Source organism: Tamandua tetradactyla, chromosome 10, assembly GCF_023851605.1.
Source record: "Tamandua tetradactyla isolate mTamTet1 chromosome 10, mTamTet1.pri, whole genome shotgun sequence".
NCBI classification, from domain to species: domain Eukaryota; kingdom Metazoa; phylum Chordata; class Mammalia; order Pilosa; family Myrmecophagidae; genus Tamandua; species Tamandua tetradactyla.
This window is the reverse complement of record NC_135336.1, coordinates 46102992-46129002: the sequence shown is the minus strand read 5'-3', so window position 1 is coordinate 46129002 and position 26011 is coordinate 46102992. Positions and strand designations below refer to the sequence as shown.

The 26011-nt window shown below is 38.1% G+C and overlaps 1 protein-coding gene across 11 annotated transcripts in view; it reads right to left on the bottom strand.

The window, feature by feature from the left end:
• The window catches only part of SENP7 (SUMO specific peptidase 7), a 229379-nt gene that overhangs the window by 189810 nt on the left and 13558 nt on the right, over positions 1 to 26011 (bottom strand). For all 11 annotated transcript variants that reach the window (XM_077118532.1, XM_077118531.1, XM_077118534.1 and 8 more), the window contains one exon: positions 7902 to 7954. In XM_077118532.1, the coding sequence (XP_076974647.1) occupies positions 7902 to 7954 (53 nt within the window). The remainder of the gene's footprint in view (positions 1 to 7901; positions 7955 to 26011) is intronic.

Below are 26011 nucleotides of genomic sequence, written 5' to 3'. Positions count from 1 at the left end.
TTCCACAAGGGTTCCATGCACTAGAGTAACTTTTCAGAAACCTACAACCTCCAGATGGGTCCCTGGTTCAGATAAATCCTGAAACCCAGCCCAGCCTCTCCAAAACATCAGATAGTTCCATTTCCCTACCCCATATTAGTGACAGACCCTTCCAGTATGAAAATTTAGAATTGTCATAGCCCTAAAGAGAGGTATGGAAAGATCAAAGGTGATGGTGGGATTATAGATAGCATTTAACAAATGAATATGAATGCTGAATCATTAAATTGATATCTCTTGATTCCAGAATCAAGATGGCGGCTTAGCAATGTGTACATTTTAGTTTGTCCTCCAGAACAACTACTAAATAATCAGAATAGTACAGAACGGCTCCTGGGGCCACATCAGTAACCGGACACACAGCATACCCCAGGCTGGACCAGCTGGACTGGCTGCGAGCCTCCCCACAACCATGAGTTCCCCAAGGCGCGGTGGCCAGCGCCCCTCCCTCACAGGCTGCTTCCCAGAGTGAAAGGAAAGAGACTTTACCAGCAGCAGGGGCTGAGCCCAACCAAATGTCAATCATGGAATTAATTAACAAATTCTGACTACTAAAAATAGGACCCCAGCTGAGGTGAACCTGGTCAAAGCAGAGGCTGCTCATTTTTGCTATGGCGCCAAGGGGGCAGGGCTGACAGAAAAAGAAAAAAAAAAGGAAACAGAGGTTTTTGTGGCTGTGTTTCTACAAAGGCTTGACTGCCTTTGGATTCAACAGCAGGGCTTCTCAGGCTGCAACTGCCCCAGGCATAGGCAGAAACAAGCTCATTTGAGGGCTTGTCTGGAGCCTGTGCCTTCCCCAGGGGAGGGGTAAAACTCAACACAGGTGGAATCCCTCCCTCAAAGTCATTAAAACCAGCCTACAACCTCTCCTCTGTCTCCATGTCCCCAGCAGGGAGAGTCTGCTAAAGTTAAAGGTGCCACATCATGTTATGCTGTTGGGACCTGCAGGCAGACAAGCACAACATACTGGACAGGATAAGAAAAACAGAGCCCAGAGAATTCACAGGAAAGTCTTTAAAGCTGCTGGGTCTCACCCTCAGGGTAAACCAAGGCAGGTGACTCTTTCCTCCTGATAGCAGGCCAGTGTGGTCTGGAAAAATCTGGCTGGGGTCTACGATACCTAAGCAGACCCTCTTAAGTGTGGGGGGGGAAAGGCACCATACAAGCAGGGCAAGAAACAAGAAAACAAGAACTGAAAAATTATCCTCTGTTAAAAACAAAAGCAAAGCTAGGGGTCCAGAAAAAGCTGAACTGAATGTCAAAAACAGATAGACAACAAATTCATCCAGCAAGAAAACCCAAGGTAAAAGAAGTGAAAGCAATCTCGAGAATAAACTAATTAAGGTAATTAAATGTCTAGAAACCAGCAAAAAATAAATCACACTAAGAAAATTGAAGATATGGCTCAAAGGAACAAACCAACAATTCAAATGAGATACAGGAGCTGAAACAATTAATTCAGAATATATGAACAGACATGAAAACCACATCAAAAATCAAATCAATGAATTCAGGGAGGATATAAAGAAGGCAAGGAATGAACAAAGAGAAGAAATCGAAAGTCTGAAAAAACAAATCACAGAACTTATGGGAATGAAAGGCACAGGAGAAGAGATGAAAGAAACAATGGGAACCTACAATGGTAGATTTCAAGAGGCAGAAGGTAGGATTACTGAACAGGAGGACAGAACATCTGAAATCTGACAGGAAAAAGAAAATATAGGGGAAAAATGGAAAAATATGAGCAGGGATTCAGGGAATTGAAAGAAAATATGAAGCACATGAATATACGTGTTCTGGGTGTCCCAGAAGGAGAAGAGAAGGGAAAAGGAGGAGAAAAACTAATGGAGGAAATTATCACTGAAAATTTCTCAACTCTTATGACAGACTTAAAATTACAGATCCAAGAAGTGCAGCATACCCCAAAGAGAACAGATCCAAACAGACGTACTCCAAGACATTTACTAATCAGAATGTCAGAGGTCAAAGAGAGAGAATCTTGAAAGTAGCAAGAGAAAAGCAATCCATCACATACAAGGGAAGCCCAATAAGACTATGCATAGATTTCTCAGCAGAAACCATGGAGGCAAGAAGACAGTGGATGATATATTTAAATCATTAAAAGAGAAAAACTGCCAACCAAGAATTCTATATCCAGCAAAATTGTCCTTCAAAAACGAGGGAGAAATTAAAACATTTTCAGACAAAAAATCACTGAGAGAATTTGTGACCAAGAGACCAGCTCTGCAAGAAATACTAAACGGAACACTAGAGACAGACACGAAAAGACAGAAGAGAGAGGTGTGGAGAAGAGTGTAGAAAGGAAGACTATGAGTAAAGGTAAAAAGAAGGAAAACAAGATATGACATATAAAATCCAAAAGGCAAAATGGTAGAAGAAAGTACTATCCATGCAGTAATAACACTAAATGTCAATGGGTTAAACTCCCCAATCAAAAGATATAGACTGGCAGAATGGATTAAAAAACAGGACCCATCTACATACTGTCTCTACTCAAAGGACATGAGGGCAAGGACACAAACAGACATTTGCACACCAATGTTTACAGCAGCATTATTTACAATTACCAAGAGATAAAACAGCCAAAATGTCCATCAACAGACGGGTGGCTAAACAAACTGTGGTATATACATACAATGGAATATTATGCAGCTGTAAGACAGAATAAAGTTATGAAGTATGTAACAACATGGATGGACCTTAAGGACATTATGCAGAGCAAGATTAGCCAAAAACAAAAGGACAAATACTGCATGGTCTCACTGTTATGAACTGAAATTAGTGAATAAACTTGGAATATTTCATTGGTAACAGAGACCATCAGGAGATAGAAATAGGGTAAGATATTGGGTAATTGAAGCTGAAGGGATACAGATTGTACAACAGGACTGAATATAACAACTCAGAAATGGACAGCACAACACTATCTAACTGTAATACAATTATGTTAAAACGCTGAATGAAGCTGAATGTGAGAATGATAGAGGGAGGAGGGCTCGGGGCACAAATGAAATCACAAAGAAAGACAGACAATAAAGACTGAGATAGTATAATCTAGGAATGCCTAGAGTGTATAATGATAATGACTAAATGTACGAATTTAAAAATGTTTTTGCATGAGGAAGAACAAAGGAATGTCATTACTGCAGGGTGCTGAAAATAGATGGTAATTAGTATTTTAAAATGTCACCTTATGTTTGAGACTAAAGCACAAATGTTTATTTGTACAACATTTATATTTTGACTAGTGCATTTCCTAATATAACTTATGTACACAGCTTAATTGAACACCATAAGTACATGGAACCTTGGGTAGGACATGAGAGTTTGTTGGTTTGTCCAGAGTGATGCCCCGATGAATCACAGAGTGATTTGATCAGCGAGTGGAAAAGTGTTTGCGGGGTCCCCTTTGGGGAGTGGTGAGAACAGGGGAAAGTTCGGATTCCCCAAGTTGAATTCTTGATATTCTCACAAGCAGTGTGGTCAACCAAAGCTATAGGCTGAGCCCCCAGTCTTGGGGTTTGTTCATATAAAACTTAATCCCACAAAGGATTAAGTCAAGCCTGCTTAAAATTAGGCCTGGGGGTCACCCCCAGGAGGACCTCTTTTGTTGGTCAGATGTGGCCTCTCTCTCCAGGCAACACAACAAGCAAACTCACCACCCTCCCCCTGTCTACATGGGACATGGCTCCCAGGGATGTGGGCCTTCCTGGCGGCATGGGACAGAAATCCTAGAATAAACTGGGACTCAGCATCAAGGGATTGAGAAAAACCCTAGAATGAGCTGAGACCCAGCATCAAGGGATTGAGAAAACCTTCTTGACCAAAAGGGGGAAGAGTGAAACAAGACAAAGTATCAATGGCTGAGAGATTCTAGGCAGAGTTGAGAGGTTGTCCTGGAGGTTATTCTTAGGCATTAAGCAGATATCACCTTGTTATTCAAGGTGTAATGGAGAGGCTGGAGGGAACTGCCTGAAAATGTAGAGCTGTGTTCCAGTAGCCATGTTTCTTGATGATGACTGTATAATGATATAGCCTTCACAATGTGACTGTGTGATTGTGAAAACCTTGTGTCTGACACTCCTTTTATCTACCTTGTCAACAGACGAGTAGAACATATGGAATAAAAATAAATAAAAAATAAATAAATATTTAACAAATGTTAAAATAAATTTAGTTTGAAATGCTAGTGATCAATGAAAGGCAGCAGTAAGGGGTATGGTATGTATAATTTTTTCTTTCTGTTTTTGTTTTATTTTTCTGTTGTCTTTTTATTTTTCTGAATTCATGCAAATGTTTTAAGAAATGATCATGATGGTCAATATGCAACTATGTGATGATATTGTGAATTACTGATTATATATGTAAGAACGGAATGATCATATATTAAGAATGTTTGTGTTTCTTCTAATTTTTTTAATTAATAAAAAATGTTTTTTTAAAACTGATATCTCTTTTAGTCTCTAGTATTTTAGAGCAGCTAAAAATAAAAACTTACATTGTGAAATTATAACCCATGTCAAACTCTGAAATATGTTCTACAACTAATTTTGCTGCTGTGCTTTAAAATTTATACCTTTTATGTATAATTTATTTTTTCACCAAAAAAAAGAAGAAAAAAAGTAGATTGTGATGATAAAAAGTATTTAAGCCCTCTAGCCTCCTATATTCTGGAGCAGCTAGAAGGAAAAACATGAGAGGATCATATGGTAGCCCATGACAAACTCTGGGATCTGTACTGTAACCACTTTTTGAAGAGTGCTTTGAAAACTATTGCTTTTTTTATTTCTTTGCTTTGTATATATGTTATACCATACAAGAAAAAAGTTAAAAAAGAATGTGTCAAATTAATTAGTGGCTGAAGAAGTTCAAATACACTTAAGAGGTTACTCTGTAGGCTATTCTTGTGCCACTTCAAATCATAGTTTGCCATATCATACTTTGCCAAACCCCAATGAAAACTATTCCTGCCAACCCTAAAGAACACCTAGGGCCTTATATGAGATTCTACAAAAGTTCCATGCACTAGGATTACTTTCTACAAACCTATAACCTCCAGATGGGTTCCAATGCTAGAAAAGTCCTGAAAGCCAGAGGTGACACCTCTCCAGAACATCAACTAGTTCCATCCCCTGTATTCCATATTATTGACAGTCCTTTCCAACATGAAAAGTTAGAATGGACATAGCCCAAATACCCCTAAAGATTGGTAGAAAGATCAAAGGAGAAGGTAGAGTATAACAGAGAAGATAGGATTTAACAAATGAGTGTGACTGCTCAATCATTACACTGATATTTCTTTTAGTCTCCAGCGTCTTTGAGAAGCTAGAAGGGAAAACCTAAAATTGTGGAATTATAACCCATACCAAACTCTGAAATCTGTTCTACAACAAATTGTTGCAATATGCCTTGAAATTTATTGCTTTTTTTAATATAGTTTATTTTTCACAATAAAAGTGTGTACCAAATCCAAGTTCTCTGTGTATAACTTGGAACGTTAAAAGAACTTTCAGAGAAAATATCTAATACTATTATTACATTAATCACTGTACTACTGCATTTAACACAAAATTCTAGATGACAGGGAAACCCCAGATACAGTGCCAAACATTAGGGACACCCAAATCAATAGGCCAAGCACTTGATCTTGAGGCTTACTCATGTGAAGCTTATATAGGTAGTGGAGAAGCTTAGCCTACCTATAGATGTGCCTAAAAGTCACCTCCAAAGGACCTCTTTTGTCACTCAAATGTGGACTTTCTCTCTCTAAGTCCAACTCTGAAAGAGAAACCATTGCCCTCCGCTGAGACATGATATCCAGAGATGAAAGTCTCCCTGGAGGCATGGGAAGTGACCCCTAACAAAGCCATCCTGACAAAACGGGGGGAAGAAGTGTGACAAATAAGATATCGGTGGCTGAGAGACTTCAAATAGAGTCAAGAGGCTAAACTAGAGGTAATTCTTACACATGCTTCAATTAGATATTGCTATCGATCATAACTTGCCAAACTTCAACCAAAACCATTTCTGCAAATTCTAAAGAATACCTAGGGTATTATATAAGATTCTACAGAGGTTCAATGCACTAGGATTACTTTCCAGAAGCCTACAACTCCACATGGGTCCCTGGACCAGAAAAGCCTTGAAATGCAGAGGGACCAGCCTTTCCAAAACATCAACTAGTTTCATCCCCTTATCCCATATTATCGACAGCCCCTTCCAACATGAAAAAGTTAGAACGGGCATAATAACCCCATTATATAACCCCAAATAGCCCCCAAAAAGTGAGAGAAAGATCAAACGTGATGGTGGAGTTATACAGAGAAAGTCAGATTTATCAAATAAGTATGAGTGCTGAGTCATTATACTGATGTTTCTTTTAGCCTCTAGTACCTTAGAGCAGATAGACATAAAAACCTAAAATTAGGGAATTGTAACTCATACCAAACTCTGAACTCTGTTCTACAACTAACTGTTGCAATGTACTTTGAAATTTATTGCTTTTATGTATATACATTATTTAAAGAGAAAGAGGAGTATAACAGAAAAGATAGGATTTAACAAATTAAGTATGACTGCTGAATCAATATATTGGTATTTCTGTTGGTCTCCAGTGATTTGGAGTAGCTAGAAGAAAAAATAAAAAATCGTGGAACCATAACCCATACCAAATTTTAAAATCTGTTCTATAATTACTTGCTGTTCTAGTCTACCAAAGCTTCCAGAATGCAACACACCAGAGATGGACTGGCTTTTAATAAAAGGGGATTTATTTAGTTAAAAACCTATAGTTCTGGGGCAGTGCACTAGTAGCTCAGTGGCAGAATTCTCTCCTGACATGCCAGAGATCCCGGTTCGATTCCCAGTGCCTGCCCATGCAAAAAAAAAGACCAACATGTAGCACTTCAGAGGAATGGCAGCTAATTTTCATCTTAGGGTCTCTCTTACATGGGAAGGCATAGGACAATCTCTGTTGGCCTTCCTTTACAGCTTGTGGGTTCCCACAGCTTTCTCTGGGGTTATTCCTTTCTGCATCTTCAAAGGCCTGGGCTGAGTGCTGAAATGATGTGTGCTGAGCTGCTTGGCTGTGCTCTTGAACTCTCATTTGCACCAACCAATTAAATCAAACATCATTCATTGCAGCAGGCACTGCCCCTCGCCAACTGCAGACGTAATCAGCTACAGATGAGGTTCACATGGCAATGGCTCATGTCCTTCACCTGGCCAAGCTGACACATGAACCTAACTACCACACTTGTTAAAATGTACTTTGAAATTTATTGCTTTTTTTGTATATATATTTTGCAATAAAAAAAAGTAACACAAAGAAAAAAAATTCTAGAGGAAAAAATGATTATCTTTCTTAACAAGGATGATTTTTTAAAAACATTTACGTACAAAAGTAAAAACATTATTTTACTTATTTTGCCACTCTTGGCTTATATAAAAGAAGTGAATGGGGAAAAAAAAAGGCTTAAAAGGGTGTATTCCAAGTCATAATTTACCTTGCATACAACTCTCCTACATCTATAGTATTACTAATTAGTGAACATGAGGCACTCTAATATACTGTCATTAAGGAAACACAGATTTATATTTCATATAAAATATGTAATGAAGCCTGGAAAGTATACTGGAACATTTTACAATGCTTAAGCAAGGCTGTTCGCAGAAAGTGTCTCGTTGTTAACCCGCAGTTAATTAGGACACATCAAAGTCCAAAACACTGATTAGTTAAGATTTTACAGTATTTTCTTTAAAATTTATTAAAAAGACAAATACCAAAATAATTCCAATATCAGTAACAATAAAAATTATTTTAAAACAAAACTAATGCATACCTCATGTAAGTCAGAAGATGAAGATCTTTTCCTTTTCCCTTCTGTGACAATTTCTACAAAAAAATATAAAAAGACATAGCAAAATTATCATGTAACATTTAAATGAAGTATGAGGCAGGACAAGAAGGTGGCTTATTGAGATGTGGAATTTAGTTCATCCTCCAGAGCAGCAAGTAAATAGCCAGGAACAGTACAAGTAAATAGCCAGGAAAGTACAGAACAACTACTGGGTGAACAACAGTGACTGGACACACAGCGTACACAAGTCTGGAACAGGTGGAAGCTGAAACCCCACAAAGAACTGTAAGTGCCCCAACACATAGGGGGCTGGCGCCCTTCCCCCACAAGCACAGCATGCTGGTTCCCCCAGGGGAAAGGAAACAGACTTTATTAGCAGCAAAGGCTTAGCTCAACCAAGCTCCAATTCAGGAATTAATTATCAAATTCTGATTATTGAAAATACGCCCCCAGCACAGACAAACCTGGAATAAGCACTGAAGATACTGTAAGTTTTTACCCCAGCAGAGAGGGGTCAGGGCTGACAGGAAAAAAACAGAGGCTTTTTGAGTCAGACAGCACAAAACACAAAAAAAGGGGTACACAGAGCCTGGAGATACACAGAGCCACGAACCAACTTAAGCTCATGATTGACAAAACCAAGGTGCTGGATTCTGGCTCTGAAAAGGCTTTTATTGTTGTTTTTTTCCCTTCCCTTAACAGCTCATTAGATAGAAATGGAAGCGCTCTCAGGTTCTAGCACTGCCCCAGGCAAAGGTCTTTACAGTAATAACATGAAATGCTAATGAATTAAACTCCCTAATCAAAAGATATAGACTGGCGGACCTAGAATGGATTAAAAAACAGGGTCCATCTATATGCTGTCTACAGAAAACTCATTTTAGACCCTAGGACAAAATAGGTTGAAAGTGAAAGTTTGCATGAAAAGACATTTCATGCAAACCACACTCAGAAAAGAGAAGGAGTAGCTATACTAATTGTTCTAGTTTGCTAGCTGCCAGAATGCAACACACCAGAGACAGATTGGCTTTTAATAAAAGAGGATTTATTTTGTTGGTTCTTCAGAGGAAAGGCAGCTCACTTTCCACTGAGGTTCTTTCTTACGTGGAAGGTACAAGATGGTCTCTGCTGGTCTCTCTCCAGGCCCCCGGGTTCCAACAACTTTCCCCGGGGTGATTTCTTTCTCCATCTCCAAAGGCCTGGGCTGAGCTGCAAGTGCTGAGATGAGGAATGCCGAGCTGCTTAGCTGTGTTACGTTGCGATCACTCATTTAAGCACCAGCCAATTAAGACAAACATCACTCATCGCAGCAGACATGCCTCCTAGCCAACTGCAGATGTAACTGGCAACAGATGAGGTTCACATACCGTTGGCTTATGTCCGCAGCAACAAGATTAGGTATGCTCACCTGGCCAAGTTGACAACTGAATCTAACTAACACATGTCCACCCCTTGTCAACTTGGCAACTTCAAGCATCACCTTAAACAGGTGCAAAAACTTCTCTTCTTGCTGTGGGCCTGTGAATCTCAAAACCAGTTATCTGATGCCAATAAAAGGATAAACACCGGATCAATAGAGAAAAACTGGAAGGAAAACCTGCAGGCAAACACCATTGGATTTCAAAGTCTGAAAGTCATTCATCCTTCGGCTGCAGAAAGTGGCAATCCCACCCTTTCCGAGGGCCTATGCAGTGGCCCGCCTCTTTCCAAATCAACCTCGGGGAACATCAAGCAGACCACCTCTGGGCTCCACTCTCTCCAGGCATCAGGGCCACCCCTGGGCTCTCTGCCAATTCTGGGGCACACGCTCAACCCCTCCACATGGTGGCAGCCAGGCTCTCCCAGTCCCCCAAGGAGCGTGCTCTACCTTCTTCAAGGCCTGAGGCTACACAACTCTTCCACTGCAACACATGAGAGACTCATCCTCACCCTTCAGGGTAAACTAACCCTCTCCTGTATACAGGTGGGTTCACTCTCCTGGCCGAGGTTTCTTGGCTTCAGACCCTAGCATCCATGGTTCTCACTCTGCAAACCCCAGTCTCTCCCTTTTGTGTCCTCCTTTGTCAAGATTGGCAGTGGTTCCATTTACACCAACAGTCCCTTCATGCACTCCAGGTCTTCTCCATCATTCTCTTCACAATTCCTCCAAAATCTTCCCCTTAGCCATCCAAAACACGATTCAAACATATCTGGTTTTTGCAAACCGCAGCAGCACCCCACTCCTGGTACCAAATCTGTTCTAGTTTGCTAGCTGCCAGAATGCAACACACCAGACATGGATTGGCTTTTAATAAAAGAGGATTTATTTTGTTGGTTCTTCAGAGGAAAGGCAGCTCACTTTCCACTGAGGTTCTTTCTTACGTGGAAGGTACAAGATGGTCTCTGCTGGTCTCTCTCCAGGCGCCTGGGTTCCAACAACTTTCCCCAGTGTGATATTTAAGTTGTAAGATATCAAGTTTAAGAATGAATGTTGCCCAAGGATTTGCACCCTATTCTGGAGAGATTTAATGTGTTTCCAGTCATATGCAGGACAGTTGAGTATTGTCAGGTAAAAGAAAAAATGTGTGCTTCTTTGTTTTCATTTGGAAATTAAGTATGGTCTAAGGTGATATATATATATCACCTTATATATATATATATATAGGTGCCAAGTTGACAAGGGGTGGACTGTCATGGTTAGGGACAGGTGTCAACTTGGCCAAGCTGTGGTACCTGTTCATCTGATTGGGCAAGCGCTGGCCCGTCTGTTGCAATGAGGACATTTCATAGGATTAGGTCATGATCACGTCAGCTACATCCACAGCTGATTCCATTTGTAATCAGCCAAAGGGGAGTGTCTTCTGCAATTAGTGATGCTAAATGCAATCATGGGAAGCCTTTTAAGGAGGACTCAGAGGAGACAGGTTCGAGTCCTGCTTTGGCTGGTGAGCCTCTCCTGTGGAGTTCATCTAGGCCATTCATTGGAGTCATCGGCTTCGCAGCCTGCCCTGTGGATTTTGGACTCTGCGTTCCTACGGTCACGTGAGACACTTTCATAAATTTTATATTTGCAAGTGTTCCCTGTTGATTCTGTTTCTCTAGAGAACCCTAACTAATACACTAATATTTGACAAGTTAGATTTCAAATGTAAAACAATTAAAAGAGACAAAGAAGGCACTATGTATTAATAAAAGGAAAAATTCAACAACAAGACATAACAATCATAAATATTTATGCACCAAGCCAGAGTGATCCAAAGTGTGTGAGGTAAACACTGATGACACTGAAGGGAGAAACAGACACCTCCACCAAAATAGTTGTAGACTTCAATTCCTCGCTCTCATCAATGGACAGAAAATCCAGACAGAAGATCAATAAAGTAACACAGAATCTGAATAATATGATAAATGATCTAGATTTAACAGACATTTACAGAACATTACACCCCACAACAGGAGGATACACATCTTTCTCAAGTGCTCATGGATCATTCTCAAGGATTGACCATACACTGGATCACAAAGCAAGTCTCAATACACTTAAAAAAACTGAAATCATACAAAACTCTTAAACAATCAGTGGGTCAAGGAATAAATTACAAGAGAAATCAGTAAATATCTCAAGGCTAATGAGAATGAAAACAAAACCTATCAAAATTTATAGGCTGTGGGGTACACAGGTGGTTCAGTGGTAGACTGCTCACCTTCCATGTGGGAGACCTAGGTTCAATTCCCAGACCATGCACCCAAAAGAAAAAAAAATGTACAGGATGCAGCAAAGGCAGGGTTAAGAGGGAAATTTATTGCCCTAAATGACTATATCAAAAAAGAAGAAAGGGCAAAAATTCGAGAATTAACTAACCACTTGGAAGAACTGGAGAAAGAACAGCAAACTAACCCCAAAGCAAGCAAAAGGAAAGAAATAACAAAGATTAGAGCAGAAATAAATGAAATTGAGAACATGAAAACAATAGAGAAAATCAATAAGACTAGAAGTTGGTTCTATGAGAAAATCAACAAGATTGATGGGCCCTTAGCAAGATTGACAAAAAGAATAAGAGAGAGGATGCAAATAAATAAGATCAGAAATGGAAGAGGAGACATAAACACTGACCTCACAGAAATAAAGGAGGTAATAACAGGATACTATGAACAACTTTATGATAACAAATACAACAATAAGGCATGAACAACCAACTTCAACTCAAGAAGAAACAGATGACCTCAACAAACCAATTACAAGTAAAGAAATTGAATCAGTCATTCAAAAGCTTCCCAAAAAGAAAAGTCCAGGACCAGACGGCTTCACATGTGAATTCTACCAAACATTTCAGAAAGAATTAGTACCAACCCTGCTCAAACTCTTCAAAAAAAATGAAGTGGAGGGAAAGCTACGTAATTCATTCTATGAAGCCAACATCACCCTCATACCAAAACCAGGCAATGATATTACAAAAAAAGAAAACTACAGACCAATTTCTCTAATGAATATAGATGCAAAAATCCTCAATAAAATTCTAGCAAACTGAATCCAGCACCACATTAAAAGAATTATACATCATGACCAAGTAGGATTCATCCCAGGTATGCAAGGATGGTTCAACATAAGAAAATCAATTAATGTAATACACCACATCAACAAATCAAAGCAGAAAAATCACATGATCATCTCAATTGATGCGGAGAAGGCATTTGACAAGATTCAACATCCTTTCCTATTGAAAACACTTCAAAGGATAGGAATACAAGGGAACTTCCTTAAAATAATAGAGGGAATGTATGAAAAACACACAGCTAATATCATTCTCAATGGGGAAAAATTGAAAACTTTCCCCCTAAGATCAGGAACAAGACAAGGATGTCCACTATCACCACTGTTATTCAACATCATGTTGGAAGTTCTAGCCAGAGCAATTAGGCAAGAAAAAGAAATACAAGGCATCAAATTGGAAAGGAAGAAGTAAAACTATCACTGTTTGCAGACGATATGATACTATATGTCAAAAACCCTGAAAAATCCACAGCAAAACTACTAGAGCTAATAGACGAGTACAGCAAAGTGGCAGGTTACAAGATCAACATTCAAAAATCTGTAGTGTTTCTATACACTAGAATGGGGAAACAAGCTGAGGGGGAAATCAAGAAACGAATTCCATTTTGCAACTAAAAGAGTAAAATACTTAAGAATAAATTTAACTCAAGAGACAAAAGACCTATACAAAGAAAACTACAAAAAACTGTTAAAAGAAATCACAGAAGACCTAAATAGATGGAAGGGTATACCATGTGTTCTAGTTTGCTAGCTGCCAGAATGCAATATACCAGAAACGGAATGGCTTTTAAAAGGGGTGATTTAATGAGTTGCTAGTTTACAGTTCTAAGGCCGAGAAAATGTCCCCATTACAACAAGTCTATAGTAATGTCCAATCAAAGGCATCCAGGGAAAGATACCTTGGTTCAAGAAGGCCGATGAAGTTCAGGGTTTCTCTCTCATCTGGAAAGGCACATGGTGAACACGGTCAGGGCTCCTCTCTCAGCTGGAAGGGCACATGGCAAATACAGCATCATCTGCTAGCTTTCTCTCCTGGCTTCCTATTTCATGAAGCTCCCCGGGAGGCACTTTCCTTCTTCAACTCCAAAGGTTGCTGGCTCGTGGACTCTGCATCGTGGTGCTGCAGCATTCTCTGCTCTCTCTGAGTCTCTCATTCTCCAAAATATTTCCTCTTTTATAGGACTCCAGTAAACCAATAAAGACCCACTCAAATGGGTGGAGACATGTCATCCCCTAATCCAGTTTAACAACTGTTCTTAACTAAATCTCATCAACCAGGGAGATGATCTCATTACAGTTTCAAACATACAGTATTGAATAGAGATTATTCTACCTTTAAGAAACGGGATTTATATTAAAACATGGCTTTTCTTAGGGGGCATAGTTCCTTTCAAACCAGCACACCATGTTCATGGATTGGAAGACTAAATATAGTAAAGATGTCAATTCTACCTAAATTGATTTACAGATTCAACGCAATACCAATCAAAATCCCAACTTACTTTTCAGAAACAGAAAAACCAATAAGCAAATTTATCTAGAAGGGCAGGGTGCCCCGAATTCCTAAAAGTATCTTGAGGAAAAAAAACGAAGCTAGAGGTCTCACGCTGCCTGACTTTAAGGCATATTATGAAGCCACAGTGGTCAAAACAGCATGGTACTGCCATAAAGATAGATATATTGACCAATGGAATCGAACAGAGTGCTCAGATATAGACCCTCTCATCTATGGACATTTGATCTTTGATAAGGCAGTCAAGCCAACTCATTTGGGACAGAACAGTCTCTTCAATAAATGGTGCCTAGAGAACTGGATATCCATATGCAAAAGAATGAAAGAGGACCCGTATCTTACACCCTATACAAAAGTTAACTCAAAATGGATCAAAGATCTAAACATTAGGTCTAAGACCATAAAACAGTTAGAGGAAAATGTAGGGAGATATCTTATGAATATTATAATTGGAGGCAGTTTTATGGACCTTACACCTAAAGCAAGAGCACTGAACAAAGAAAGAAAGAAAGAAATGGGAGCTCCTCAAAATTAAACACTTTTGTGCATCAAAGAACTTCATCAAGAAAGTAAGAAAGACAGCCTACACAATGGGAGACAATATTTGGAAATGACATATCAGATAAAGGTCTAGTATCCAGAATTTATAAAGAGATTGTTCAACTCAACAACAAAAAGACAGCCAATCCAATTACAAAATGGGAAAAAGACTTGAACAGACACCTCTCAGAAGAGGAAATACAAATGGCCAAAAGGCACATGAAGAGATGCTCAATGTCCCTGGCCATTAGAGAAATGCAAATCAAAACCACAATGAGATATCACCTCACACCCACAAGAATGGCCATTATCAACAAAACAGAAAATGACAGGTGCTGGAGAGGATGTGGAGAAAGAGGCACACTTATTCACTGTTGGTGGGAATGTCAAATGGTGCAACCACTGTGGAAGGCAGTTTGGCGGTTCCTCAAAAAGCTGAATATAGAATTGCCATATGACCCAGCAATACCATTGCTAGGTATCTATTCAGAGGACTTAAGGACAAAGACACAAACGGACATTTGCACACCAATGTTTATAGCAGCATTATTTACAATTGCAAGGAGATGGAAACAGCCAAAATGTCCATCAACAGACGAGTGGCTAAACAAACTGTGGTATATACATACAATGGAATATGATGCAGCTCTAAGACAGAATAAACTTATGAAGTATGTAACAACATGGATGGACCTAGAGAACATTATGCTGAGTGAGACTAGCCAAAAACTAAAGGATAGATACTGTATGGTCTCACTGATAGGAACCGACATTAGTGAATAAACTTGGAATATGTCGTTGGTAACAGAGACCATCAGGAGATAGAAATAGGGTAAGATAGTGGGTAATTGGAGCTGAAGGGATACAGACTGTGCAATAGGACTGGATACAAAAACTCAGAAACGGACAGCACAATACTACCTAACTGTAATGTAATAATGTTAAAACACTGAATGAAGCTGCATGTGAGAGTGATAGAGTGAGGAGGGCTGGGGACATAAATGAAATCAGAAAGAAAGATAGATGTTAAAGATCGAGATGGTATAATCTAGGAATGCCTAGAGTGTATAATAATAGTGAAATGTACAATGTACAAATTTAAAAGTGTTTTGGCATGAGGAAGAACAAAGGAATGTCATTATTGCAGGGTGCTGAAAATAGATAATTAATACTTTAACATGTCACCTTATGTGTGAGACTAAAGCAAAAAATGTTTGTTACAAACTTAGATTTTGACTACAGCATTTCCTAATATAACTCATGTAGATAGTTTGATTGAATGTCATAAGTACTTGGAATCTCAGGTAGCACATGAGATTTTGTTGGTTTGTCCAGAGTGATCCCCCAATGAATCCCAGAATGATTTGATCAGTGACTGGAAAAGTATTTGCAAGCCCCCTTCGGGGAATGGTGAGAGTGGGGAGAAATTCAACTTCCCCAAGTTGAATTCTTGATATTCTCACAAGCAGTGTGGACAACCAAAGCTATCGGCTGAGCCCCCAGTCTTGGGGTTTGTTCACATGAAACTTAACCACACAAAGGATAGGTCAAGTCTACTTAAAATTTAGGCCCAGGAGTCACCCCCAAGAGAGCCTCTTTGGTTGCTCAGATGTGGCCCCTCTCTCCAGCCAACAGAACGAGCAGTCTCACCACCCTCCCCCTCTCTGCGTGGGACATGACTCCCAGGGGTGTGGACCTTCCTGGCAACGTGGGACAGAGATCCTGGAATGAGCTGAGACTCAGCATCAAGGGACTGAGAAAAACCCTAGAATGAGCTGAGAATTAACATCAAGGGATTGAGAGAAACTTCTCGACCAAAAGCAGGAAGAGTGAAATGAGACAAACTGTCAATGGCTGAGAGATTCCAAACAGAGTCGAGAGGTTATCCTGGAGATTATTCTTACACATTAAGTAGATATCACCTTGTTGTTCAAGATGTAGTGGAGAGGCTGGAGGGAATTGCCTGAAAATGTAGTGCTGTGTTCCAGTAGCCATGTTTCTTGATGATGATTGAACAATGATATAGCTTTCACAATGAGACTCTGTGAATATGAAAACCTTATGTCTGATGCTCCTCTTAGCTACTATATCAACAGAAGAGTAGAACATATGGAATAAAAATAAATAATAGGGGGAACAAATGTTAAAATAAATTCAGTTTGAAACATTGGTAAATGAAAGCGAGGGGTAAGGGGTATGGTATGTATAGTCTTTTTTTTCTCTATTATCATTTTATTTCTTTTTCTGTTGCCTTTTTATTTCTTTTTCTAAATCGATGCAAATGTACTAAGAAATGATGAATGTGCAACTATGTGATGATATTAAGAATTACTGATTGCATATGTAGAATGGAATGATATCTAAATGTTTTGTTTGTTAATTTTTTTTTAATTAATAAAAAAAAGTTTAAAAAAAAAAAAGGAAAACATTAAAGGTACTGCAGCAATACCAGGGGAACATAATGGGGAGAGGGACAAGAGTTAGGGGGAGGTTTGGATCTTCTGTTTGGTGAGGGAGTGTTTATTGGCTATCTTTCTCTTGGGAACAATGAAACTATCTAAAATTGAGAGTGTTGATGCACTGTTGACTTTGGCCATTATACTTGAGGCCTAGTAGACGGAGGTGGTTGAAAGATGCGCTCACTGAGAAGAAGATTGGTGAACAATGGTGTAAACATATGATAGGAGATGGTGCTGCTACAAAAAGGAACAAAGTTGTGAGGCATGCTACCATCTGCATGAACCTGTGGGACATTTGGTGAGGTAAAATCGGCAAAAACAAAAGAGCAAATATCATATTATCCCATTTAGAAAATACTTGTAAGAAAACTGTGTCGAGATTATAAGTTCTTATAGCAGTCACATTTAGTCCTGAGTTGTAATTGTTATTTCTGGATTTTGAGGGGCTGTTTTATATATGTTTAACCTGGTATGCTGGTTTGAAATGATGTATGTACCCTAGAAAAACCATGTTTTAATCCTAATCCCATTTTGTAAAGGCAATTGTTTCTTCTAATCCCTATTCAGTATTGTAAATTTGGAACTGTAATTAGCTCTCCCTGGAGGTGTTATTTAATCAAGAATGGTTGTTAAACTGGATTAGGTTGAGGCATGTCTCTACCCATTTCGGTGGGTCTTGGTTAGTTTCTGAAGTCCTATAAAAGAGGAAACATTTTGGAGAATGGAAGAGATTCAGAGAGAGCAGAGCAGAACGACACAGCCACAAGAAGCAGAGTATACCAGCCAGTGACCTTTGGAGATAAAGAAGGAAAATGCCTCCCGGGGAGCTTCATGAAGCAGGAAGCCAGGAGAAGCTAGCAGATGATGCCATGTTCGCCATGTGCCCTTCCAGATGAGAGAGGAACCCTGACTGTGTTTGCCATGTGCCTTTCCAGATGAGAGAGAAAACTGTGAACTTCATCGGCCTTCTTGAACCAAGGTATTTTTTACTGGATGCCTTAGGTTGGACATTCCTATACACCTGTTTTAATAGGGACATTTTCTTAGTCTTAGAATGGTAAACTAGCAAGTTATTAAATTTCCCTTTTAAAAAGCCATTCCATTCCTGATATATTGCATTCCAGCAGCTAGCAAACTAGAACACCTGGTATTTAGAGATAAGGATGAAGCCAATCAGGTCGGGAGTAAGGTAATTCAAGATACAGGCATAAGGAAGACGGTGCATGTATTTTAGAACTTCACCTACTCTTTGAGACCAAAGGAAGAAAGCTGTATTATGTCCTGAACTTAAGTTTTCTGTAGCACATAATCTAACTTAACCTGTCTGTGTAGATTATTTAAACAATCCAAACACAGTGAACCCAGAATAAGAATGAGAGCCTTTAATCCTGTGCATCTTAATGTAATGCCTATATACATCCCTGTGTATATTAAGCAGATAATCAAAAAGTGTTGGCCAAGTTTCTTGAGAGAAGGGAGAAACATTATGGAACTACTGAACTTTACCACTAGGGAAAACACAGATAGTGTGCCACACATTAGGGACACCCAAATCAACAGGCCAAGCCCTTGAATTTGAGGCTTTCTCTTGTGAAGCTTATACAAATAGCAGAGAAGCTTAACCTCCTATAGTTTGCCTAAGGATTACTTCCAAAGGATCTTTTTTGTTGCTCAGATGTGGCCTCTCTCTAAGCCCAATTTTGCAAGCTAAACCATTGCGCTACCTTCTATGTGGAACATGACACCCAGGGATGAAAGTCTCCCTGGCAACGTGGGAGATGACTCCCAGGGATGAGCCTAGCTCTGGAACCATGGGATCAACAACACCATCCTGACAAAAAGGGAGAAATAAAGTATCAATGGCTGAGAGAGTTCAAATAAAGCCAAGAGGCAACACTGGAGGTCACTCTTTCTTACACATGCTTCAGTTAGACACTGCTACCTATCATAACCTGCCAAACCCCAACCAAGACCATTCTTGTCAATCCTAATGAACTCCTAGGGCATTACATAAGATTCTAAAAAGGTTTCATGGACTAGGGTAACTTTCCAAAATCTACAACCTCCAGATGAGTTCCTGGACCAGATAAGTTCTGAAATGCAGAGGGGCCAGTCCTTCTAGGACATCAGTTAGTTTCATTCCCCATCCCATGTTATTGACAGCCCCTTCCAACATGAAAAACTTAGAATGGGAATAGCCCAAATAGCATTAAAGAGTAGGAGAAAAATCAAAGGTGTTGGTGGAATTATACAGAGAAGGTCAGGTTTAACAAATGAGTATGAGTGCTGAATAATTATGCTGATATTTCTTTCAGCCTCCAGTACCTTAGAGCAGCTAGAAATAAAAACCTAAAATTATGGAATTGTAACCCATACCAAACTTTAAAATCTGTTCTACAATTAATTGTTATGATGTACTTCGATATTTATTGCTTTTATGTAGGTATGCTATTTAAAGAAAAGAAGTATAATAGAGAAGATAGGATTTAGTAAATGAGTAAGACTGCTGAATCATTATATTGATAATTATTTTGGTTTCCAGTGTCTTGGAGCAGCTAGAAGGAAAAACTAAAAATAGTGGAACTGTAACCCATACCAAACTTTAAAATCTGTTCTATAACTACTTGTTAAAATGTACTTGGAGGGGAAGCAAGGGTAGTTCAGTGGTAGAATTCTCACCTGCCATGCAGGAGACCTGGGTTCAATTCCCAGACCATGCACTTCCCAAACAAACAAGCAAACAAACCAACAAAAACAAACAAACAAAAAGTTCAACAAACGGTGTTGCAATAACAGAATACTGATATGGAAAAAGAATGAAATGTGACCTCACCATACAGCACACACACAAAAAAAAAGTTCTTGGAAATATATTGCATTTTTGTATATGTTATATTTCACAATTAAAAAAAAGTTAAAAAAAAAAAAAAAGAAGTATGATATATGCAACCTGCTTTCAAATGGTCAGAGGATCAATACACAGACTGATAAACAGAAACAAAGAATGATATGACAAGGGTGGCAAAATGTCCTAGTATCCCAGGGGTATGTTCTCTGTGTTGGGTTTTTATTATTTTTGCAACTGTCCCATGGTTATAAAATTATCTCAGTTGAACAGGGCATGAGATTTTGTAGGTTTGTCCAGGTTAGTGTGATGCCCCAATAAATCCTAGATGATTTAACAGTGAATAAAGAAGTATTTGTAAAGTCCCCTCACAGGAATGGCGAGAAAGGAGGAAATTCAACTTCCCCATTTGGAAAATTCCTGAAATTCTCACAAGCAGTAGAGATAACAAAATCAATAGGTCAGGCCCTCAATCTTGGGATTTGTTCGTATGAAACTTATCCCCACAAAGGATAGGCTAAGTCTACTTATAATTAGGCCTAAAAGTGGTTCAGTGGGTAGAATGCTTGCCTTTCATGTGGGAAACCCGGGTTCAATTACCGGACCATGCACCCAAAAAAAAAATTAGGCCTAAAAGTCACCCCGCAGAGAACCTCTTTTGTTGCTCAGATGTGGCCTCTCTCTCTTAGCCAACACAGCAAGCAAACTTACTGCCCTCCCCATCTCTATGTGGGACATGACTCCCAAGGGTGTAAATCTCCTTGCCAACGTGGGACAGAAATCCTGAGATGAGCTGGGACTCAGCACCAAGAGACTGAGAAAACCTTCTAGGCTAAAAGGGGGAAGAGAGAAATGAGACAAAATAAAGTGTCAGTGGCTGAGAGATTTCAAAGAGATTTGAGAGGTTATCCTGGATGTTATTCTTATGCATCATACAGATATCCCCTTTTTAGTTTATGGTGTATTAGAGTGGCTAGAGGGAAGTGCCTGAAACTGCAGAGCTGTATTCCAGTAGGCACGCCTCTTGAAAATGATTGTATAATGATACAGCTTTCACAATGTTACTGTGTGACTGTAAAAACCTTGAGTCTGATGCTCCTTTCATCTACGGTATGGACAGATGAGTGAAAAATATGGATAAAAAATAAACAAATAATAAGGGGAACAAAGGTTAAAATTAATTAAGTAGATTGAAATACTAGCAATCAATGAAAAGGAGTGATAAGGGGTATGGCACGTATGAGTTTTTTCTTTTTTCTTTTTCTGGAGAGATTCAAATGTTAAAAAAAAAATGCTCATGGTGATGAATTCACAACTATGTGATGATATTGTGAGCCATTGATTGTAACCACGTCAAGGATGTTCATATGTCAAGAATGTTGGTATATCGGTACATTATTTATAATAAAAAAATTTTTTAATTATATCAAAATTAAAAGTTAAAGAAAAAACAGGAATAAGGATTAACAACCTCCTCCCCCAATAAAACTACTTCCAATTATTATTCTATATTATTGTAATAAGTCCTTCTTTCAAATTCCCATAATTCGGACATACTCCCTCACCCATATTTGTAACTGACCTCTCTTGACCCAAGACTCTTCCCTACATTCCTAAAATACCATAATATTTGTTCTAATATTTTTCTTCTCTAACATCAAAGCATCTATAATTCTGAAGCACTAAAACTTCAACTCATTCACTAATTTATTACCTCTAACAATCTTCCTCTACACTTCCCATTTCAACAATACACAATCATGAATGGACTTAAGGTAAACTATTCCATTTCCAAAGTTCTCAAACGTGAACTTGCCATCTCATTCTACAACAAAGTTTTTATAGTCCTTCATTTCCTTGCTCCCACTGAACCCATTCTCTACTGTATCTTGCCACATCCTTTAACCCTAAGTAAAACTAAACTCATTTTTTCCCAAGTTTTTGCTCTTCAATTGCTTAGTCCTACTAAAGAAATTCACATATTTGTAGCAACTGAAACTATTACCAATTTATGCTTGGTTTAACTAAGATCTCAAAATTACTTAAATCTTTTTATTCATCCCTAATTGACCTAGTCTAACAGCTACTTCATTATTTAATCTTCCAATACCACTTAAAAGTCCCTCTTTTCCAAAAGATTATCTTCCCTTCTGTTTCACTAAGGTAGAAGTCATGATTGTAATATCCTTAACTTTTCAAAACTTCTCTGTATCTTTATCCATTTTTCTCCCATTCTGCATGTCTTACAGAATGACCTTTGGTTCCATTCTCCCCATTTCTTCTGGAACCTTTCCATCAATTATCTTCTACTTCAGGTTTTCAATCTTTCCCTCTCTACTGACTCCTTTCCCACTTCCTACCAACTCAATTGGATATCTCTTGATATCCTTTTAAAAACTTTTGTCAATCTAATTTCCTACTCAAGCATGTTCCATAGATCTCCCTTCTGTCATATCTCATTTTCTCAGCTTTCTTTTGCTGCCCTAACTACTGTTTGTTTCCTTACTACCCACTCATTCTTTTCATTTCTTGAAATTTGGTTTTCTGCTCTACTAAAATCACCTTCTAAGTGACTTCCTAATTGCTAAATCCAGCACCCTCATACTTTTCTCTGTTACAATGTTTTTCACAGGCTTTCAACACAGTTTTCCCTTGTTTCCTAAACCTATCTCATTCCTGTTCTGCCTATGTGCTTCTCCTCCATCTCCTTACCTGTGTCTCTTCCTACCTGTTTTGAAATTTAATGTATGTTTAATTTCTAGACTTTCTCACTCTAATCTTTCAACAAGTCCATTCATTCCAACAGCTTTTCTCACTCTATAATGTGAGCAAGTCCATTTATTCCAACAGCATCAGCTAATATCTCCAAAAATAATGTAGCTATATAATTACTATTATAGACACTGAGCTTGAAACTTAATTATGTTATACAAAATACACAGGCACCTCCTAAGCCTATTGAAAAATGTAAGAAAGGTATATCATCATGGGACACTAGTCCCTTAAGATGATATGGGGAGAACAGTCCGTCAAGATAATATAGGGAGAAGAGGGAAGAGCTGCAAAATCAAGTTAAGTTTGAGAAACACTGCTCAGTCACTCTCTTGAAAAGGCACAATGTACAGGAACATAGCAAAGGCTCTGAAAATTCCTGCAAAGAAGAAAATTTCCTTAAAACTAATTCTCACACTTTTTTGTCCATGGAGTCTTTCCTTTTTTTTTTTTTTCAAATAAGGCTCATTAACATCCTGTGACCATAATGAGGTTAAAATTACAGAATTTTGTAATCAGACCAGATTTTGAATCCTGGCTGTAACAACAGACCCATTGCATGTTAACATAATTAACACATTTTACAAAAATAACTATTTTAAAAAAATAGTAATTACTGAGAAGAGTGCCACTGTTTTACACATTTGCAAATCTCTTTAATGTCTGACTTAACAGAGTACAGCTGGATTCTCCTCCCTGCTTCTGCACTCAATCTGCTGCAAAATATACATGCTATTGTAACAGCTACTCTCTAGGATCCCAGTTTCCAAATCTGTAAATCACAAAATAACCCCTCATGGGACTTTTGAACTGATTAAGGTTTGTAAAATTCATAGCATAGTACTTAGTACCTAAGTACTCAAAAAATAAGTGTTTCTTTAACTACAAATGAGAATGAGCATAATTCTTCAAGGATGTTACCTGAAGCAGTCAATTGAATGAAAATGAAATTCATTTGAATATTGTTTTTACTTCAAAAGCTCACTTGAAAATTGTGATTTATGACTTGTATAAATCCATGCTATAATTTGTCTGTTAATATTTTAACAGCTAATATTGCCTGTTCATATGCACTTTATTATTATATTTTACTGTTAGTGAACCTGTCTCTGGTAGCCAATACTTTTTACATCTGTATCCCCACCTAATTTGCCATTTTTGAAATGCTGTGAGGTTGAAAGCAAGATAACCATGCTTACTGGTGTTATAAATAGTTCAAAAATATAGATTCAATATATTCTGAAGAAAAATCTAAGAAGCTTCTCATGAGCAAATTAAGTGAACTTTAATATACAGACTTTGGAATTTCTCTTTGCTCAGGAATCTTTTGTGCTTAACTCCTGATTCATGGCCACATTCCAGAAAAGTATGATAATCAGAGTTTTTGTAGTTCTTCCACTTAACAGAATTTTTTTAATTTTAAAATATGTATTAATTTAAAGTAACAATAGACCCTTTGCATGTTAACATAAACTAACACATTTTTATAAAAATAACTTTTAAAAAATAATTACTCAGAAGGGTGCCACTGTTTTACATACATGCAAATCTCTTTAATGTCTAATAGAGTACAGCTGGATTCTATCTGCTTCTGCCCTAAATCTGTTGCAAAAGATATCATGTAGTCTCTAGAAAATGTTACTGTACACTTTTACTGTAGAGATAAAAGGCAAACAATGTCTTAGAATTATGAAAATAGTTCTGATCTCACCCATGCGACAGTATCTCAAGGAATCAAGACATCACGCTTAGAGAACTGCTGCCGTAAGCAGGTGTAGCCATACTATTACACTCCGACATTATCAGTTATATGAGACCATAAATTTGTTTTATATTTTGCTTAAATCAACTAGAATTGGGCTTCTACTCTTTCCTACTGGAAGGGTTCTGACCAATACACTATGTAGTTCTTCCTCGTTGAGGAGAAAGTTTAGGGAAACTCAAAGCAGTCTCAGAAAAAGCCTACAGACTTGTTTGCTCTCTTTCTACTGCTTCCTGCTTTCTTCCTCTAGTTGAGAATTATCCTAGTTTAATTAATCAAATTCTTCTTTTCACATACTTATGGGATTTTGATGTCTATAAATGTCACTTTCAACCATCTGAGTTCCAGCTAGCAAATATTCCCAATGAAATGGGAACTGCATGCATATAAATGTTACACTGAATCTACAGAATCCCTTTTCAACTAGCCATGTTTTATTTCTGAGTATATAGGAAAATTAAAGATACATTATTAAGAAAAGGAGAAATATTCTTAAAAGTTAATGTTCATCTCTTAAAATCAGAGCTAGATCAATACCGAATTTGGGAATGGTTTTTATGATATATCAACAGCAGTTAATTTTCAGAAGGTACATCTCCAAAAGAGAAGTTATCAGGAAGGAAAAAAAATCCACTCCAGAGGCATAATCAACATAAATATCAATGCCTTTTAAGAATAATTAATAGTACCACTATAAAAAAAAAAGGTACTATCACCAATCTTAACAAATTTTCACACCAATGCAAGGTGTTAATAACATGTTGGTATATGGTAATACTGTATTTTATGCATAATTGTTCCTTAAATCCACAACTTCTTTAATCACAAAAATAGCTTTATTCTCCAAATTCACTTCCCACAACTACTTGCAGCAAATTAGGTTAAATAAATAAATAAATAAGCGTATTCAGGTAAAGGGATATACTGATATCTATTTGCAAAACAAAATGTGATTTGCTAAGAACAAGGTTAATATTCTATCCCCAGCCCAACCCCAAAATTTGCTAGGCCAAGTGAAGTGCATTTATTGAAAAAAGACACCATAAGGCTGTGCAACTCAAACTGAAATATGATTACTCCTAAATCACTGTGTTAGGAAGCATACAAATGACAAGAGATAAACATTACTCATTTTCCTTAATATCAGCTTACAGTTTTAGGAGGAAAAGATTCAGGTAATGTCCCCAAATATCCATGGTCACTCTACCTGCAGTTAAGGCTGATCAAGTTTGAAATGCACTGCCATAGGGCACTCCTAATAAATTTGTAATCGTTAAGACTGTCTCTACAAAAATAACGGTACCATAGGATATGGGAAAATAAAACGAAATAACTGATTCAGCGGATATTAGTTTATGTACCAGACTGTAAGCTTATTAAAGTCCTCGAGGACTTGGAGTGGGCTTAAAGAATAAGATGTCTGACAAAAACTTGTTGATTGGAAAGAGCTCTACCTTACTTGTAACTCCACCTATGTGTTTCCAAGACGTAGTACACAAAACTGAAGATGGTCATTTAAACCTTAAAGCAATTCCAAAAACAAAAATATGCTGAGAATAAAGACACAACGGAAGCACAGCTTCAAATCCTTTGTTCGGCTTTTTAATCACTTTTAGAAGAAGCTGGAGGAGGCTGGAAGCGAAAGGGGTACTGAGCCGACCAGTTCAGAA